Source organism: Amyelois transitella, chromosome 19, assembly GCF_032362555.1.
Source record: "Amyelois transitella isolate CPQ chromosome 19, ilAmyTran1.1, whole genome shotgun sequence".
Classification (NCBI taxonomy): Eukaryota; Metazoa; Arthropoda; class Insecta; order Lepidoptera; family Pyralidae; genus Amyelois; species Amyelois transitella.
In genome coordinates, this window is record NC_083522.1 from 7,855,592 (window position 1) to 7,875,763 (window position 20,172).

The window sequence follows — 20,172 nt, forward strand, 5'->3', positions numbered from 1 at the left end:
CGTAATTAGTTCACGGGGTGGGTTGGTGTCTGGTAAGTGTAAATTTGCTTAATGTTTTCACATTTTTCTTTTAGCCAATAGGCTAGCAATCTGTCACATCTCTGACTTTGACTCATTTGTCACCCAACTCAACGTGGTCCTTAAGTCTTATCATTGCCTCTGTTTACCCCCAAAGGGATTAGAGACGTTGATCTACGAGTGTTTATACATGTGTTTTAAGATGTGAAACATTACTTAAAAATTATGTTCTCAACAGCTCGTAAGCTTTTGAAAGTATTTGCTTTCATCTGTTCCTGCATAAGTCTTGTTAGTAACTAATGTTAGTATCACAATTAGATAAACTTGTTACCACAAAAGACAAACCACTTATTAGATTAGATAAACATATGTGACCTATACCTTTGCGTCTCCGAAGTTTGTAAATTCACTTAATATCCTATAGGAGAGTTCACACGAAGAACACATTACAATTTAGGAATGAGATTTAATACACGATCACTCATAACACTCCTTTTATGAAAATGAAAGTAACAATTATATTTCTAGCACTATATGTTAGCGATGTCTGACATATATTCATTTTTCTGCACATATTTTTAAAAACATGTATACAATATGTCTAAGAAAATTTAAATTTAATTATAGCAAAGAGTTATTACAACAAAAGAATTGCCTCGTCTGATAAAAGTCCAATTCAATCTACACAATATTAGTCTAGACATGGAAAATCAACCAACGTTTAGGTAAAAAAAAAAAACAATTTTCTTTCACAAAAGCAATTGTGATCTGTGACCACGACCTCCTCCCATGACCACCCTTGAACAACTATAAGTGGTCATAATCTGCACACAATGAGATGGTCACAAAATAATTAAACTTGAAGGTTAAGGGTGGCGCAACAATTATGTTAATATCGTCAGGGAATCTAGCACGCAAGGCAAGGAGTTTCAATTACCATGTAATAACGTTTAAATGTTTTAAAAGTAAGTTAAAATAACTAAATAGTGCCGTGTGGTTCCCGGCACCAATGCAAAAAAGAATAAATCCTTTTTTTTTGGGCGATGGGCTAGCAACCTGTCACTATTTAGATCTCAATTCCATTATTAAAGCTGAACGTGGCCATTAAGTCTTTTCGGGACTGTTGGCTCTGTCTACCCCGTAAGGGATATAGACGTGACTATATGTATGTATGTATTTATGTTAAAATAACTGGCTGTTTTTATTATAATTAAAGTACGCCCGCGATTCAGCCCACTTCAAAAGGAAAAAATCCTGGTAATATCCATTCCCGTGGTAATTCCGGAAAATCCTCTATTAATGCACTTCTAGTCCGCTTAAGGTCTATAATGCGAATTTCAAAAGCTCCGTACCCAGGAACTTGGCCTGTGTATTGATATTTCAGTCAATCAGTCAGTCAATGTTGTGTGAACATTATCATATGTATGTATTGATACTTTTAGATTAAAATTAGACGCGACTAAGGGATAGGTTTGAATACTTTGTGATTTCTCTTGTAGGCGATGAACTAACAACCTGTCACTATTTGAATCTCATTCCGTCATTAAGCCATATAGCCATATAGCTGTACGCAGATTTTCAGTCATCAAGACTGTGAGCTTAGTCTACCCTTCAACGGATATAGACGTGATTTTTAAACATGTCTATTACGAGATTTTCAAGTAAACTAAACCTTCAAGTTTTATAAAGCATTTCTATTGTTTTATAATATTCCGATTGCTATTATTGTACCATACTATGGAAAGATGGAAAGTAATACAAAGGAAAAACTATGAGAGAGACGGCATTGAAACAGATGATCGCATCGACATTATTTTTATCCCGCAATTAGAACAACCTAGGGCATTAATTATCTAGACCTAGAAATTATATAAAAAGGTATTGCTTCATCACTTTATAGTTCAGTGAAATATTAGCGCTCTTTCGAGTTGTTAAGCTACAGTTGAAGTAACATCAAAGTGAGTTAAATAATAAATATACTAGAGGCCGTCCGCGACTTCGTCCGAGTGGAATCAATCCCGCGGGAACTCCGGGATAAAAAGTAGCCTATTTGTTATTCTGGGTCTTCAGCTACCTATATACATCATCGTAATCGGTTCAGTAGTTTTTGCGTGAAAGAGAGACATCCATATTGACATCCTGATATACTTACGAACTTTCGCATTTATAATATTAGTAGAATAGGCATACCATACTAGCCTTAAAGCGAAAAAAACATAGTGTGTACCAGTAAAATTTTTTCCTGCTCAGTTTGTAAAAGTGAATCGTGATAAAACCTAGAAGCCTTTTGGTATCTTCATTTGGCGATGAGCTATATCTGAACCTCTGGAACTCGCTTCTTCCTGCAGGCGTTAGTCCCAGTTATATTCTGACCTCTCTGCAGAGGAACCTGGGCTACGCCTTTAGACCATGATCCTGGTTTCTGTAAATCAGGTGTTTACAATCCCGTCTGACCTCCACAACCGCAACCTTTGTTGGAGAAACAAACCAAGATTATGATACAATCTGCATAAGATGAATGTTCCTTTCTTTAGGCATCATTGAAGCCCTAAAGGATGAATAATTTTCCCGGTTTTTTCTCATTTTCCATTATTTCTCCGCTGCTTATAGTTGCAGCGTGATATTATGTAGCTTAAAGCCTTCCCCGATAAATGGTGAACCTGAGATTAGCGCGTTCAAACAAACTCTTCAGATCTGTACTTACTAATATTATAAAACTGAAGAGTTTGTTTGTTTTTTTGAACCCGCTAATCTCAAGAACTACTTAATAATATTAGTATAGATTCATCTTTGATCGACTCAATTCTTTAATATCTTACTGCATAAATTTATTACTCTAAATAAATTTTTATTAAGACTATAGGTAGCTAAGCTCAGCGCCACTTTCAAACCCACTACTAGATTGAGATATCTCGATGACATCGTCTTTTGTTACTTATTCGCGAATTTTCTTTGTATTTTTTTATGTTTTCAATAAAGAGGTTTTGTGTTGTATTTCTTTTCAGAATCATGCACGTACTTATTCTCCTACTAGCTTTGCCTCTCAGCTTCGTGGTCGGACAAGACAAGGACACCTACACCGACCGGTATGATTCCCTGAAACTGGACGAGGTACTTCATAACAGGAGGCTCACGGCATCATATATCAAATGTATACTGGACAAAGGAAGGTGTACTTCTGAGGGCAAAGAGTTGAAATGTGAGTTTTATTTGTTCTATATTTATTTGAACTTATGATGATGGTACATTAATTTTTGACTTTTCAATTAATAGGAGACCACAAGTAACTTTCTATGCTGAAAAGATTTATATCAATAAAAATGCACTATTTATGCGATTTAGTACAAAAATCATTGTCATCGGCCGTTTCGAGCCATAATTGCAGAGTGGCAGAGGGTCATGTCTTTTGTGCGAAATCTACATATATATTTTTAAAGTGCCGTGTGGTTCCCGGCACCAATAAAAAAAAATAGGACCACTCCATCTCGTTCCCATGGATGTCGTAAAAGGCGACTTAGGGATAGGCTTATAAATTTGAGATTCTTTTTTTAGGAGATGGGCTAGCAACCTGTCACTATTTGAATCTCAATTCTATCATTAAGCCAAACAGCTGAACGTGGCCTATCAGTCTTTTCAAGACTGTTGGCTCTGTCTACCCCGCAAGGGATATAGACGTGATTATATGTATAAATATTTTCAAATTAATGCACATCTAAGAAGTTTAATGTAATTGGCATGATTTTTGCTATCGTAAAATGGCCAAAAATAAAGAGTCTTTGACAAAGGGCGACTTCAAGGAGCGGCCTTATATTAAAATAGCCTAAAACAAAAGAGTCACGCGATTCCTATTTTGAGCAGCTGTCTCCAAAGTACAGATAGCATTGATGATTGACGACCTTTATAATTTGAGACATCATCGGCTGGAGACATCGATAGATTTATTTTTAATGAGCTTATTAATTTTAATTTTATTGCACCTTAAGTTTATGACAAATTTAAGTTAAATTCGATGGGATATGGGCTTTGCGCCTGTGGGAATTTCGGGAAAAATGTCGAATTCGTATCTTATTGTCGCTGTCTGTACAAAAAGCTAATACCAATCAAAATAAACTATCAATATTTGAATATTTGAAGTGAAATTTGAATAAATAACATCAGTATGACTTTTTAGAAATTCTTATAGGAGCAAAGTCCAGTGTGTGTGGTAAAATATCCCATAATAATTAGGTAACTTTAATAAAAAAATATTCTAAGTGTACATTTACTTACTTACAGCCCACATCGCCGAAGCTCTTCAAAGTGGCTGCGCGAAATGTACAAAAGCGCAATTTTCTGGTGCTAAAAAGGTGATAAAACACCTGATCAACCATGAAAGTAAATCCTGGAAGGAGCTCGTCAACAAATACGATCCTAAAAGAGTATACATGCATAAATATGAAAATGAATTGAAGACTCTATAGACGATATTTGATTACTCTGATTTTTTGTTGTAAATATGTTGTTTATTGACTAAGCGAGTGAATGTTATGTAGTTTTAATTATTTATTAACTAACGTATTATGGCTTATTCCCTCGGGATAGGCGGAGACAATGGCTAATCACTTGTTATTTCTACGTTTTTTACCTTTCTTCATACGAGGACTTTTTGTATAGTCTTTTTGAATGAAATTACTTATTACATGACGGATTTTAAACCGCATTTTCTCATGTCCCACTTCAATTAGTTATCACAGCCTGACAAACTATTTAAAATTTTGGACACAACCGTGGTCTTCAGCAAAGGCACAAAAGTCTTGATAAATTTTGGTTAAAAAGCTTTATTAATTAAGAAATAAAGAGTATGAATTGTATGTAATGCATACCTAGCATGAAAAAGCAACTCATTTTTATTTCCACAATATTCCAATTGAAAACGGATAGTTTTAAGTTGTAGAAGATAATACCAATGAAAGCGCAATAATAATATTAAAAAGTACATTATGCAATATGTCAGTTCTTTTTACATCTAGCTTTTAGTAATTACCTCCGTTTTACGTTCCGTACAATTTTTTTTGCCTCTTAAAAGACATTAACGTTTGAAAATGTAAAAGAACGTCACACCTGTGTCTTTGAAAAAACTAGACAATCAAAATTTGAAAAAATTCACTCTGCGGGCAAAGGTGAGTTCTAAAGTTTATAAAGCGACTATACTGTTTGCATTTCTAAACTTTAAATCATGTATATATGCCAAATTAAACATTTTAAAACTGCATGTTCTAAGATTCGAAAATCTAGCTAGATTGGCATGAAAACAACGTGCTTCTTATAGAAAACATAATTATATACATACAGGCATATCTCTATTCCTTACGGTGTAGGCAGAACCAATTGTATTAAAAACTCTACGTGGAGCTTAGCTGAACGTGGCTTTATAGTCTTTTAAAAACTTTTGGCTTTGTCTTAAAAATAACGAAACTCTTATAACTGAAAAAGTACAATGGATAACAGTTTTCTACTACGTGGCGCCAAAATATAAAGAAAAATACTTAAAAATTTAACAGTTTTGCTTTAAAAAGGTAATAAAAGAAACTGAAGCCATAAACTCTTGGGGACGCGAACAATGAGCCGTAAATTTTGTCGTTAATTACCATTTAACTTTGTTAGCAATTTATTACAATGTCATTTAAGATAGGGTAACGAACGAACAAAGATATTTAACTAGGAATTTTGGTTTACAGTTGAACCATACACATATCTTATAGGTATAAATTAACATAGGTAGGTATTACTATCAACACAAGACACCCCAAGCATAAAACTGACTCAAAGTACTTTGTGACTAAGTATATATGTATGTATATTGTGTTTCGAAAGAAAAAATACTAACGTGGGATATTACTGTAATGTGTTGTGGATTGTTTATATAAGATCCATATAAATTGAGTACCTACTTACAAAATATAATGTGCTGGATTCAGTACATACATAAAATCTCGCTTCTTTCCCTCAGGGTTAGGCAGAGACGACATTTTTCACTAACCAAGATCCCTTCACGCTTCCATAATATTTATTTCTAATCAACGTGCGTTTTATCCCGTAGTCGCCTTTTACGACATCCATGGGACAGAGAAGGAGTGGTCCTATTTTTTTTATTGGTGCCGGGAACCACACGACAGTTATATAATGTTTTATATTATTCTAAAAGTTCAGCTGTATGTGTATAGGTGTTTATCAACACAGGTTGACCTGTTTATATATAATTCACACCTTAATTATTCGGGCGCGGAAAGGCACCACCCAAAAACAAATATTTTGGTAAGTCGAGCCCGTATTTACTTCATTCCTATGATATCTGGGTCATGTCATTTCTATGTTTATTACTAGCCATTGCGCCCGTTTGTTAACATCATGTACTATTTATTAAAACAAGAAAAAAAAAACAGAAAATATTGTAATGAATCAATAAATCTAAGATTAATTAGGATAAAGTTTGTTGTTCCCATTCATAAAGTAATGATCGAGGATATATGATAGGAACAATTTGAGAGGCATGCAAAATTAAGCTTTATAGCATGGAAATCTCCGATTATTTTGAAGGTAAAATAAAAGTAATACCTTATGAAATCGAATTGTAACAAATAAAACCTTAAATATCCGATGTTATAATATTCATTGATCAAATGGCAGATTAATATAGCTAAAAAATAATCAAGAACAAATTAACATTTTGCTAATGTCATTTTATTCCCTAATGGCGTCAATACTCGTATTTGCGCGGGAAATCTGCGGTTAAGTAAGCAACTAAAGTTATACATTAATTAGAAAATGTATTTAATATTTTAAAAGTATCAACAAAGCAGAATTGGACAATTACATCAACACAGACAAAGGTTTCGTTCCTTTGAGTAGACATTTAATTTTTAACAACACCCAGCTTTGAGCAGATCGCGTGCTTAAAGTTGTTAATGTATTATAATTAATGTTTTACGACAAGTTGAGAGCTTTATGTAGGTTTCATTTTGAACAATGTCGCTTTGTTATTTTGTCACGTGAAAATCGTGAATGCAGTGCATTTAACATCTCGTTTATAAGTTTAAGCGAGAGCGGCAAATATCATCCCATTAATCCGATTTTGATGGTGGTTGTCGTTTTGCTTAAAATACCAACATCATCCTGACTTGACGTTGTGCGAAATTCGCACACATATCATTTTTTACGGCGTCAAGCCGTCGCGCGGACCGGACAAAGTGGAAAGATTAATTTTGGAGAACTGACCCCAGGCCGAGCAAATATGGTGCAGGGTGCAACTATGGTGCAAGGATGAGAGAATGATAGAAATAAATATATCATTCATTCATATAGTCACGTCTATATCTCTTGAGGGGTAGACAGAGCCACAAGTCTTGAAGAGACTGATACATCACGTTTAGCTGTTTGGCTTTACGATACAATTGAGATTAAAATAGTGACAGGTTGCTAAACCATCGCCTAAAATAAGAATCCCAAGTTAATAAGCCTAGGATAAGCCTTCCTTTAGTCGCCTCTTACGATATCCATGGGAAATGAACACGGCAACAAATATATCAGTCGTGAAAAATGATGTATAATTTCATTATAAATGTACATGAAGTATTAAAAATATATCGGTTCAGTAAATGTCATTTAATTCATTACCAAAATAAATCTGTATGGCAAAATTTTGTTGTATTAGTATATAGACTGAAACTACATTATGTAATAGAAATTGTTCTAATCTATTATTAAAGGGAGACGAATGACCCACGCTTACCCTGTTACATAAATAATGTGATTAAATCCTACGATGTACTAAAAAACAATTAGCTACTCAGAAATTCATAGCGAACTGAAAATTAATCCTTCGCTCCTACACTGTAACCTAATTTTCAGAATCCAATCAACTTATTAACTTTAGGCAATAAACAAATCTTTAATAATGCATCGAACCGGTTAATTATGATCGTGAATTTTTCCTTCGAAATTAAAAAACTCTTTTAATTTACGCCTACGGTAAAAATATGAACATTCTAGCGAAGAAATTTTTTTTTTAAATTATCTTTTTTGAGAATGTGGACGAAAGAATATAATAGAATGTTCTAATGAATTGATTGGAATGAGATGTCAAATTTAAATAAAATGTATGTACAGAGTGTACCAATTTTAATTTGTACCTACTTTTATGTAAGATACTCACCTAACTTAACTACTACTGAACTGATAATAGGTCAATCTAAGACTCCTCCAAGGCATGCACTATTTTAATATGCAAAGAAATTGGAATAATGTAACCAATAGAAATGCCATATCGTATTTGAAACTAAAGGAATGATGTTACGATTTCGGTGATTCCCATCAGTAGTAACTAACAACTTCTAAAGATTTTCATTATTCCTCATTCAATATTTTTTCGCCTTTTACGACATCTATGAATGTTTATGGTATGGACAATTGGACACGTAACAAAACCTTATGTTATACAATTGCATCGTAACTTTTAAAAAACTAATCCTTTTTTTATCCGTGTGCAAGTCTACATACATACATATAATCAAGTCTATATCATTTGCGGGGTAGACAGAGCCAACAATCATAAAAAAGACTAATAGGCCAAGTTTATGATATTTTATGATAGAATTAAGATTCAAATAGTGACAGGTTGCAAGCATGTCGCCTAAAATAATCCCAAGTTTATAAGCCTATCCCTTAGTCGCCTTTTACGACATCCACGGGGAAAGAGATAGAGTGATCCTATTCTTTTTTCTATTGGTATCGAGAACCACACGGCACCAGGGAACCACACGGCACAAATGTACATGTATATACGGTATGCAAGTCTAAGAGTTAATTTTCCTAGTGTTAAACACAGATTCGGGCCAAGCTATGTAGGTACAGATAAGTTGGTAGCGGTTACAGATACGCAAAAATATATTTAGCCCACAATACGGTCGGCTAACATTGTATCACAAATTGCGAAATAGGAACGGAAAGAGAATTTATATTTAGTAACTAGATTTTAGCCCGGGACTCCGCTTCCGTGGGGATTTCTAGACATAAATACAGCCATTGTTAGTCTTCAAGCATTCTATGGAAAAAAATACAAATAAAATAAATTTTTAAACAACGTGCCGTGTGGTTCAATACAAAAAAGAATAAAACCACTCCATCTCTTTCCCATAGATGTCGTAAAAGACGACTAAGGGATAGGCTTACAAACTTGGGATTCTTTTTTAGGCGATAGGCTAGCAACCTGTCACTATTTGAATCTCAATTCTATCATTAAGCCAAATAGCTGAACGTGGCCATTCAGTCTTTTCAAGACCATATGTATGTAGGTATGTATTTTTATTTTTATTTATTTATTGAATTCAACGATACTATGAGTGTATTAATTATTTTTATAAATATATGTGCCTATTCTACTTACCTGGTCCGGCAACGAAGATAAAACAAAAGAACAATATTTTTTTTTTTTTATAAATCAGTTGTAAGATTTATGCACTAGGGATCCTTTATCAAAAGCGATAAGGTAATGTTTCACACTTCTAACTAAACATAGGCATTGCGTCATATAACAATGGACTCCATCTATAAATTTACCTATTTGTCAAAAGTTTCCAACTAAAACTAAACCCAAAATTATTATCTCACATTCCATCATTGCCCCCCAATCCCATTTGCATCCCTCTGGGCATGCTAAAATCTCTCATTTCGTAAGTAAAACAAATTATAATTCCTAACAGCAATCAAAGTCCCGATAAAATATGCAAATTCCCTATTTATCCTGCCTTCGTCACCCCACATTGAAAGGACCATTTCCCTGATAAACGCAGGACTAATTTAAATGTGAAAATCTATTTAATATTAATTGGGTATTACGGGAATTAATAAGATCGTAGAGGTGCCGTTTGGGTCCATTTGTTTGATTATGGTGCCGCCGTGTGGTTCCCGGCATCAATAAAAAATGAATAGAACCACACTATCTCTTTCCCATGGATGTCCTTAACGACGAGTAAGGGATAGGGGTTAACAAACTTGGGATTCTTATTTTAGGGTATGGGCTAGCAACCTGTCACTATTTGAATCTCAATTCTATAATTAAGCTAAACAGTTGAACGTGGCCTATCAGGCCTCTGTCTACCCCGTAAAAACTATATTTCGCAAATACATAATATAGGTATTTGCGAAAAACCTGTATTGTTTTTAAAATTCGCGCGGGTAAAGCTGAGAATAGATATGACATAAGATTCTTGACAGGGACGCTTATTTCCCTTTTCGTCTTCTATCTACGGCCATGACAATAAAATGGTGTAAGAGTTGTCATTTTCTTAACTGCCTTGAAACAACGAGAATCCCATTCAATTACAACGTCAATATCGGTTAAAAAAAAATTATGTTGTCTTTTAAATAAATATTTTCACTCCGATCCAGTTAATACGTAGAGCTAATCGCTTGATCGACTTCAGAAATTCCAGTAGGTACAAGTAGAATTTGCCCTGTCTACTGTAGAGCGCGCTCAAGCGTATGAAGGAAATTCTAAATTAGTTTTCTCAGTTATCATATGAAAATAGTAAATTTTACGTAGGGCATCGTAAAATTAACTTTCCCGCAAGGGATATTTCCAAATATTTCAACGGAAACGGTAAAATAAGAATTTTAGTCTTACGCCTTTCAGAATTTTAAGACTGTTGGCCCTGTCTACCCCGCTAGGGATTATATGTATCTACTAGAGGCCGCCCGCGACTTCGTCCGCATGGAAACCCTATCAATCCCGCGGGAACTCTGGGATAAAAAGTAACCTATGTGTTATTCTGGGTCTTCAGCTACCTACATACCAAATTTCATGGTAATCGGTTCAGTAGTTTTTGCGTGAAAGAGTAACAAACATCCATACATCCATACAAACTTTCGCCTTTATAATAGTAGTAGGATGGCATCCAACGCAGGTGACGCTACGGGCAAAGCTTGGCACGATTTGTAGGAGTCCTAACATCTAGGTATTCAGGAATTAGGTCGAGCAAGGTGATAACCAAAAGTGCACTTAAAGCTATCGATCCAGCTCAGCTCCTGGCTATGACGCGCTGAGATAAGACTGCTGAGAGCTCTTCGCAAAATATCGTGTTTAACAAAATAATCTATTCTATTAGCCAACGAGCCAACTTCAGGATTTTAACCACATAAATATATTATTATGAACGAAATTTAAACTAATATTATAAAGCCGAAGACTTTGTTTGTTTGTTTGTTTGAACGCGCTAATCTCAGGAACTACTGGTTAGAATTGCAAAATTATTTTTGCGTTGAATTTATCGAGGAAGGCTTTAGGCTATATAACATCACGGTGCAACTATAAGGAGCAAAGAAATAATGGAAAATGTAAAAAAACGGGGAAAATTATTCATCCTTAAGGGCTTCAGTGATGCCCAAAATAACTACACGCGGACAAACTTGCGGGCACAGCTAGTAAAAAAAAATATGAAGTTTTCTTTTTAAAGGCGTGTTGGTAAGGGGCTGAAAACGGTCATAGAAATTTTGGCAAATCTCTGCTTTTAGTAATTAATTACTCGTTAGTTTCTACAATACAATCGCGCATACTGGTGTGATCACTAACATAGTATAAAGCAAAGTCGCTTTCCGCGTCTATTTCTATGTCTGTATGTATAGATGTTTAAAATGCTTAGATGTTTAAAACTACACAACAGATGTTAAGGCACTTTTTTTAAATAGATTGAGGAAGGCTTGTATGTATAAATGTTCCACGTGTGAAGTAACCCCTGGTTTAGTAGTCGCTAGTACTAAATAAAAAAGGTGGAACTTGTTATAAGTAGTAACAGAAAGAGCCACAGTACCACAGAACACAATAGTGAGTTGTACCCATCAATCGCAGAATCACTACATATTATTATTTCCCCCAATTCTCTTTGTTTGTCTGTATGCGCTAATGTCGGAAAGTTGTAGAGGGATTTTGTTCCTGTTTGCAATTTTGAATAGAGGATTTTCTGAGGAAGGTTTAAAATACATATATAAATACTACGTAGGTTGCTGGTAATTAATAAATACTGCGTAAAAGAAGCTGATGTCATTCAGCGCTTCGAAGAAAATAAACTTATCTTGACTTCAAAAGAGGTAAAGGTCGAAGTAGAAACTCGAAACCAAGCTTACCTGTAACAAAAAATAGAATATAAAAATAAAAAGTTATGTAGGTATTTAATAAAAAAAAAGAAACCCTTAAAACAATTAGATCCCAAAATGTCTATTTGTAGTGAAGCGAATAAAAATGCTATCTAGAGAAGATAACACTGGCATGAAAAATTTTCACAAAAAAAAAAGGAAAACTCAAGATTCCAGTTCTAAAAATTCAAATTTGCTCTCTGGTCCCGTCTGCATAAAGAAAATTTAATAATACAGTAGTCCAAGTTTTAACCAATTTCGTGTCTTCTTAATTTGACAAGACGCCGGCTGTTTTCTTTTTTATTCTTTTTTTAAATACCTTTTCCAATCTGTTACATTCCACTTTCAAATAAATGTAGCCTTCTTTTAATTTCAAATTCAAATCGGGACCTTAATGCTTTTGAAAGAGAATATAATTTCGCTTTGTTTTTTCAAAGGATTTTCTTAAGTAGAACGATTAGGAATTTAATTTTGTGGAAAGAATTTTAATCAGTGAATGAGAATGGTTTCATTGTTGTGTAAAATTTCAAGTTATAGGCATATATGGTTGACGGTAATTGGTATATTGTTATAATGTCTTTACAAGAAAAGTCTGTTATTATTTTTTTCATAAACATTTTTGGGACATTTTGTGCGCTTTATCGCTATAACGTTATCTACATCTTTGATCAGTTTAAAAAATAACTTACACAGCTTTTAAAGACACTTCCAAAAGCTAGATTAAACAGGGGTCTTAATCATCCCTTTCGATCTTAATTAAACCACGTTTACAAAGAAAATTATGTCAATTATTAAAAATATTTAATAAAAAATTGTCAAATTATATGCAAACTCCGTAAAACTCCTTTGCTCGGAATAATTATGGAGCTCGTGGCAAGTGGGAAGTAGTCGCTGACTACCCCTCCAGGAAAAGCCAAAATATTACTTATCTACAAAAGTTCAAGATTTTAAAGAAATTTTCTTAAATTTTTAGAAATGAGGAATATAAGATTTGTGATACAATTTTTGAAATACGGTCTAATTTGGTGGAAAGCTCGATAAGTAAGTAGCTGGACCAAAGCCAAGCCTTTGCGATGGCCACAGGTATAGCTGGGTATCGTGCATATACCATATCGTACGGTTTTCTTCTGAGGAAGGTTCTTCTGAGAGTACATATAACATTTCAATCCCTTACGAGTTAGATAGAGCCAATTGGCTCAAGACTTGAAGGCCACCATCAGCTTAATGGCTTATTGATGGAATTGTGATAATGTTGTTAGTCTAAATAGAAAATGTCAACTGTCAAATGGGACTAGGTAGAACAATCTTCACAATAAATTTTTAAACATCTGGCTAATAAAAGATGTAAAAGCGGAAACAATTGAGAAGTGGTTATTTGTTTCAAACATAATTGTTTACTCAAGATAATTGGGCGCAATAAACGACGTACAGTCGCCTACATATTTGGAGTAACAATTAAAAAAAAAATGAAAAAAAAAGATACTTTATTTATCTTTTAGAATGACGGCCTTTTTTTGTTTTCGAAGGGGAAATCCTTTTCTTCGGGCTACTACGGGAGAGTGAAGGACTCCTGGCACCTAATACCAGCCTACCCACTAAAACCGTGCGCCCTTCTTGCCATTTTGAGGGCATCGTGGGATCGCAGGCATTTCACCACGATGCCCTCTGGCTGCCCGGCGCGTCTGTGCCGGAAATCTAGCTACCTAGTTAAGCTGTCATAGGCAAGCAACCTGTCACTATTTGAATCTCAATTCTATCTTTCAGTCTTTTGATGTTGGCTCTATTTACCTAGCAGGGGATTTAGACGTGGTAATATGCTATGTAATAACAGCCTAACAACACAAATATCAATTAACGTATCTAATATACCCAGAATGTAGTCTTAAATCTGAGACTAAACAGTGAACCCAGTACTTCAACAAACAATCTGAGACTCCATTACACGGATCCTTATCGACCGCATTTGGTTAAAAACTACACCAAAAACTTAGGTGATTATTAAATATAAAGACTTATTTTCAGCGTCCTAATTAATGCTTTTAGGCGACAGGCTAGCAACCTGTCACAATCCTATCTCAATTCCATGTTAAAGCCATCCATCCGAACGTGATTTCTAGTTTTTTTATGACTGTTAGCATCGTAAGGAATAAAGAAATGATATGTATGTATGTATGTTATCGCCTAAACTAAATTGCCATGAAATTGTATTGATATGTAAATGTTGCCGGCTGTACCCAGAACGATAAAGTCTGTTGTATATCTCGAGTATAGCTATTCAGTGGGAATAATTCTCGCCGATTAATTACCGTGATCATTTTAACGAGCTTACAAAAGAAAATAAGAGATCAGGATAATCGCTATTTGCTTAATGCTTTGTTTGAAGGGTTCCGTACCTAAAAGGTAAAAACGGTAAAAACTTTGTTAAGCCTAAGCCTCCGCTGTCTGTCTATCTGTCTGTCACCAGACTGTATCTCATAAACCGTGATAGCTAGAAAGCCGAAAATTTTCACAAATTATGTGTTTCCGTTGATTTTTTATGAAAGATTCTAAGCCATGAAAACGTGCAGAGTAAAGTAGGATGTAAGTATTACAATTTAAGGCCCGTTTTAGATGTTCCAGGCAATGAAAACAATTGAAATGAGACCGAAACAACGTAATTAGTGGTGTAATATTGACCTTACAAACGAGACAATTAAATACTATGTAACGATAATGACTAAAATCATTTAAATGAGGTACAAAAGAATTAATTTTGAATTAGTCACTTTATCATAGTGTAAGTAAAATAGTAGTAATAGGTTGCTAGCCCATCGCCTAAAAGAAGAATCGCAAGTTTGTACGCCTATCCCTTACGACGTCCATAAGAAACAGATGGAGTAATCAGTAATCCTATTCTTTTATGTCCGGGAACCACAGGGCATTTTCAAGACTGTTATCTAAAACACTACTGTAGTACTGTTTTACTTTACTTTAGTACTGTTGTTGTTATTGTATTATATGTGAAATACAAATTGGCCCATTTATTTCCTTTCCCGCGAGAAATTTTGGGTAATCTTCTGTTAGTGCACCTCTAAACCATATAAGGCCCAGCTGTTTGGGATGTACATTGATTATGTCAATAAAATACAATATCAGTCAATGTCCTCCTTTATATTATCTACAAAATTAATATTTTCCGTCACTTCTTTCTGTGGCGTCTAAAAAAATATAACATCGTATTGCAGGTCGCGCAGAATCGTTTTAAATGTCTCTTCGATAAACAAGTATTATCAAAAAAAAGACAGAAAACACATAACATTTAACGAGTCGTTGTATTCAGAGCCAGATCTCCGAAGCCATTAAAAGTTTTTTCCAAAGGTAAATAGAGTTCAAAAGAATGCTGACAGCGTCAAAGAATGAAGTTTTTCATTTGTTCATAATTGACTTTGAATGCAAGAAATAGAGAAATCATGATGGACGTTTTTTTTGCTGACTATACATATATACTCAAGTACGACCAATATACATCCATCTTCTTAATAAATAAAAAAAAAATGCATATAATGCATAATAATGACTTTTTTCTTTTCATGCCTTAACCACTGGACCGATTTCGATAAAACTTGGTAGAGATAGAGTTGACCGTAGCGAATACATATAGGCTACTTTTCTTGAGGGAATAATTAAAATTGTCAATGAACCTTTACGGCAAATGAAGTCACGGGCCACGAATAGTGGTCTTTAAGAACGTTTCAGAGTCCACTTTAGTTATTCACCACACGAATGTGCTTGCAGTGTAGTTTGTTCCGCCGCCTCTTCTACACATGCGCTTTGGAAGCGGTAGTAGATATAATTAGATTTAAGTGATGTGTGGGACGTCAATATATGTATATACCTTGTGACCTACCTTGTATCCAATTTTGAAAATAAATCTATTCTTTTCTAAAATAACAACACATACAATCTTATCTTTCAATCCGACAGATCCATTTCTCTCATACGTGATTGTTCTCAATTACATGCTCAGTTACTCATCTGTTATTCACTAGGTTATTCTACAAAGTTCTAGATATATTTTCAGACAAATGATAGACAACATATTTTGTATAGGCACCAGCATTTATTTGTATAAGCTGTCAACTCTGCGTTTACGCAGATTTACACTATTTAACTGCTGTCACCTATATTTCAAGCAACCGGTAGAGTTTGATACGTAAACGTCTAAGTTAAAAGAAGGGTTACTTAATTCACACGATGTTTGGATGTTTGGTTCTCAATCACGCCTCAACTGTTAATTGATATGGATTTATCTTGGCATAAATTGGACAGTAACGTTACTTATCACGGAATAGTATTTTATCAAAAAAATCAACAATGAAAACATGCAAAAAGAGAAGAGATATAATTCAAACCTTTATTAATTTAACGATGCCAGCACACATTGTACAACCTTTGCTTCTTCATAATCCAAACATAAAAAAAAATCACGGAACAATCACACTTCCTTTAAAATAATACACAAATAACGAAAACAAATGTATGTCAGCAACACGAAATTAAATTTAAACGTCCACTTGGCATATGCGTTCACATCATTCGCATCGCATCTCGTAAACTAACTAATACAACTACAAAACAAACAGCTGTCTATACACATCTCTTTCTATCTGTATTTAAAAATACGCTATCTCTTTCCCCCTGTCCATATCACGTCGTATTTATTGTACAGTGGACGGAAGATAAGATGCGACATTCGGCGTAGTGAATCGCATTTTGCTTTGAATGTGTATTGAAAAAATGCGGTTCCCATTTTAATTGTAAGAAAGGGAACTTGCTCATGTGTCGCAAAAAAGATAGTACTGTTAGGTCAGGAACGACAAAGATGGTCTTAAGAAAGGGAGGTGAAAAGTAAACGTATTGTTAACTTATTAAAAAATAAGTATGAAATTGTTTTTATGTAGTGTTAAACTTTATACCATTCTGGGTTTATGGAATTTTTTTACTAAAAATACTTTCTAAGTCTGATTTCTGAAGTCTAATATTATTTAATAAAAAATCCAAGGCGAACTTGCAACCAGTTAATGATAACTTAGCAAAATTATCCTTAGTAAATTTTAGAAATAACCAAATTTTTTGAGGGCTTTTACCATTGGTCTAAATAAGAAAGCGGCAAGACATTTGCCACAAGAAGGCTCTAGAATAATTTTAATTCTTTGTTCTCACACAACACACCATATTTTTCACGAATTGGGCATACAGTCCCAAGACTTGAAGACAACGTTTAGATGGTTCTCTATAAATCGTATAAATACGCAACATAACCTATAATTTCCTGAAATAACCTTAAAAAAATTACAACCATAGCTATTATCCTACATTTAAGTAATCGGTCATAAATTTGCATGAAAAATACTGTAGAAAGTATAGTCGCAACCTGCTAGCGCCTGACGACGCACTACATAACTTTTGCTCTGCATATTTCACCAGGTGATATATAACAATAGGATCAGCAATAATATATCGTCCGATACGACCTTTCAACGTGCATGACCTCTTCCCCGATCGCACTCACAACTTAAGCTGCCCCGCAGCATGGCACGCGCAGCGCCGTTTTAGCTCGCGAAAAACTATCGCTGTCCCTTTTCTCGTCATAATAAAAAGCGAAACATCGATAGCTTTTCGCGCGATAAAAACGACGTTTAGTATAATGACTGCATTTTGATCGTTTTTGCTTTTTTTCTGTTTTGGTTCAATTTTCTCTTTAATTTTGACAATACGGCAATGTTGGTTTATAAGTACTTTTATTTAAGAATTCAATTGATCAATTCCTCAGTGCCAAAATGGTTAAAAAAATTCGGATAGATCAAGGTTCAATTGCGTCCAAACTTCAGATCTTAGCGCGCTCGGAGAACTGCCGATGCTATCCCATCGCCTAAAAGAATTCCAAGTTTACTAGCCTTTTCCTTGATTGACTTTTACTTTCACGGGAGGAGAAACAATGCTTTCGATCGATTTTGTTAATTTGAAGATTTTTAATTAGTTCAGTTTTTACACACTCCATCATACACACGATTTTACGCGAAAAGAAGTCTTAAATACGTGACAACTATCAAAGCGAGGCTAGTTAACGGAGTTGGCGTCGAAATTAGTGCATATTGCATGCTCGCAACTGCAGGGTTAAATTGGAAACGCCGCGGGAATACTTAATCGATGTAGTTAGTTAGTTAGTTAGGTTGTGGTTTAATTCGGCTTTGACGTTAAGCCAAAATCGGGAGCGGATAAATCTGGAAATTCCCATTTACTGACTTAGGTACATCACGCTTTTTTTCCGGAAAGGTAGGCAGCTAACATCTTTTCGCTTGCCTCATCACTGCATACTTCTTTTGCTTTATCAATGTTCATCAAACACTCATCCTAGGGAATTTCAAACTTAAGTTAAGCTTACCTACCTAACTTTCCCCGTTTGGGTATAGGTTTAATAATAGCAAATCCTATAAGAATATGACTTTTTTCCGGGACAAAAATTACTTTTCCATATTCTTAATAGTCCTTTGTATGTGCGCAATTTTGAGAAAATTTTATGTAGGTATTTATTATGAAACATACTTAATACTTACTTAGATTTCTATAAAATAACATGTCGAACTCATGTGATAATGTATACATATATTAGTTCATGACTCCATGATTAGTGGTACCAAAGTCGGTAAATCGGGATCAATAAGATCAAACTCCTCTTTCATGGTAAAACGGCTCAAAATATTGTCCTGATCTCTTTGATGTCGGAAAACAAATTTTAACAAAACCAATTTATAGTAACCCAATATATTTCTTAACAGCGTAACTGAATAACGCGAACCTTTAAGCAAAGCAAAAACAAAAGATGCATTCTATTTGAAATTGAATTTTATTATATTTAACTAGAACAGAAAATCATAATGTACCATGTGGCTCCCGGCACCAATAAAAAAAAAGAATAAGACCACTCCATCTCGTTCCCATGGATATCGTTAAAGGCGACTAAGGGATAGGCTTATCAACTTGGGATTCTTCTTTTAGGCGATGGGCTAGCAACCTAATAACTATTTGAATCTCAATTCTGTCGTTAAGCCAAACAGCTGAACGTGTCATATCAGTCTTTCCAAGATTGTTGGCTCTGTCTACCCCGCAAGGGATATATACGTGATTATATGTATGTATGTATGTACCATAAAAACGCCTGTTAAAAATTAACATAAGGAGCTCAGGAAAGAGGTGTAATAGTCCCTTGGTAGATATGTTGTTTGATTTACTTAGCCCTTGGATCTTACATACATACTATATCCCTTGCGGGGCAGACAGAGCCAACAGTGTTAAAAATACTAATAGGCAAAAATCAGCTGTATAACTTAGTAATAGAATTGAGATTTAAATATTGACAGGTTGCTCCAAGTTTATTAGCCTATCCCTTAGACGCCTTTTACAATATCCATGGGAAAGAATTGGAACTATTCTCTTTTCTATTGACACCGGAAACCACACGCCATCCTTTTGTCTTATACATGTTAACTCTGTCTACGTCGTAAAGGCTAGAGACGAGATATATCTATGTGTATATTTATAATGAAATTTTAATTAAAACCCATAAACTACTAGCTTCAGCAAATAGCCAGCTGATGCCATGTTAATAATATATGCATGTGCGCGAAATGCTAAGTGAACTAGTTTTGCAAAATTATCTCTGCAGTTGCTTCAAACTGTCAACAAAGGCATTAGGGTCTAAAGTCTTATGATTTACCTGCAAACGAGTTGCTGGCAGTACCTTCACAGTCTTAGCTAATTGGGTTTGGAGTAAAGCGTTATAATGACACGTGTGTGTTCCCGGCACCAATACAAGAAAGAACAGGACCACTCCATCTCTTTCCCATGGATGTCGAAAAAGGCCACTAAGGGAGAGGCTCACCAACTTGGGATTCTTTCTTAGGCGATGGGCTAGCAACCTGTCACTATTTGAATCTCAATTCTAACATT

The 20,172-nt window shown here is 34.7% G+C and overlaps 2 protein-coding genes across 14 annotated transcripts in view; one reads left to right on the top strand and one right to left on the bottom strand.

The window, feature by feature from the left end:
* The window catches only part of LOC106132641 (transient receptor potential cation channel trpm), a 169,516-nt gene that overhangs the window by 107,700 nt on the left and 41,644 nt on the right, over positions 1–20,172 (bottom strand). The window contains exon 1 of one of the 13 annotated variants that reach the window (XM_060949637.1): positions 16,575–16,757. The exons of the other annotated variants lie outside the window; for them this stretch is intronic. Within the exon in view, the coding sequence (XP_060805620.1) occupies positions 16,575–16,604 (30 nt within the window). The 5' untranslated portion in view covers positions 16,605–16,757. Of the gene's footprint in view, positions 1–16,574; positions 16,758–20,172 lie in introns of those variants that run through there. 13 annotated transcript variants of the gene reach the window in all.
* Positions 3,028–4,478, top strand: LOC132902854 (allergen Tha p 1-like). The gene is made up of 2 exons (XM_060949554.1): positions 3,028–3,217; positions 4,294–4,478. The coding sequence occupies exons 1-2, from the start codon at positions 3,028–3,030 to the stop codon at positions 4,476–4,478; spliced, it is 375 nt and encodes a 124-aa protein (XP_060805537.1).

Coding starts and splice junctions, on each gene's coding strand:
- LOC132902854 (XM_060949554.1), top strand. CDS start 3,028: ATGCACGTACTTATTCTCCTACTAGCTTTGCCTCTCAGCTTCGTGGTC. Junction 3,218..4,293: donor TGAGGGCAAAGAGTTGAAAT/GTGAGTTTTATT, acceptor ACTTACTTACAG/CCCACATCGCCGAAGCTCTT.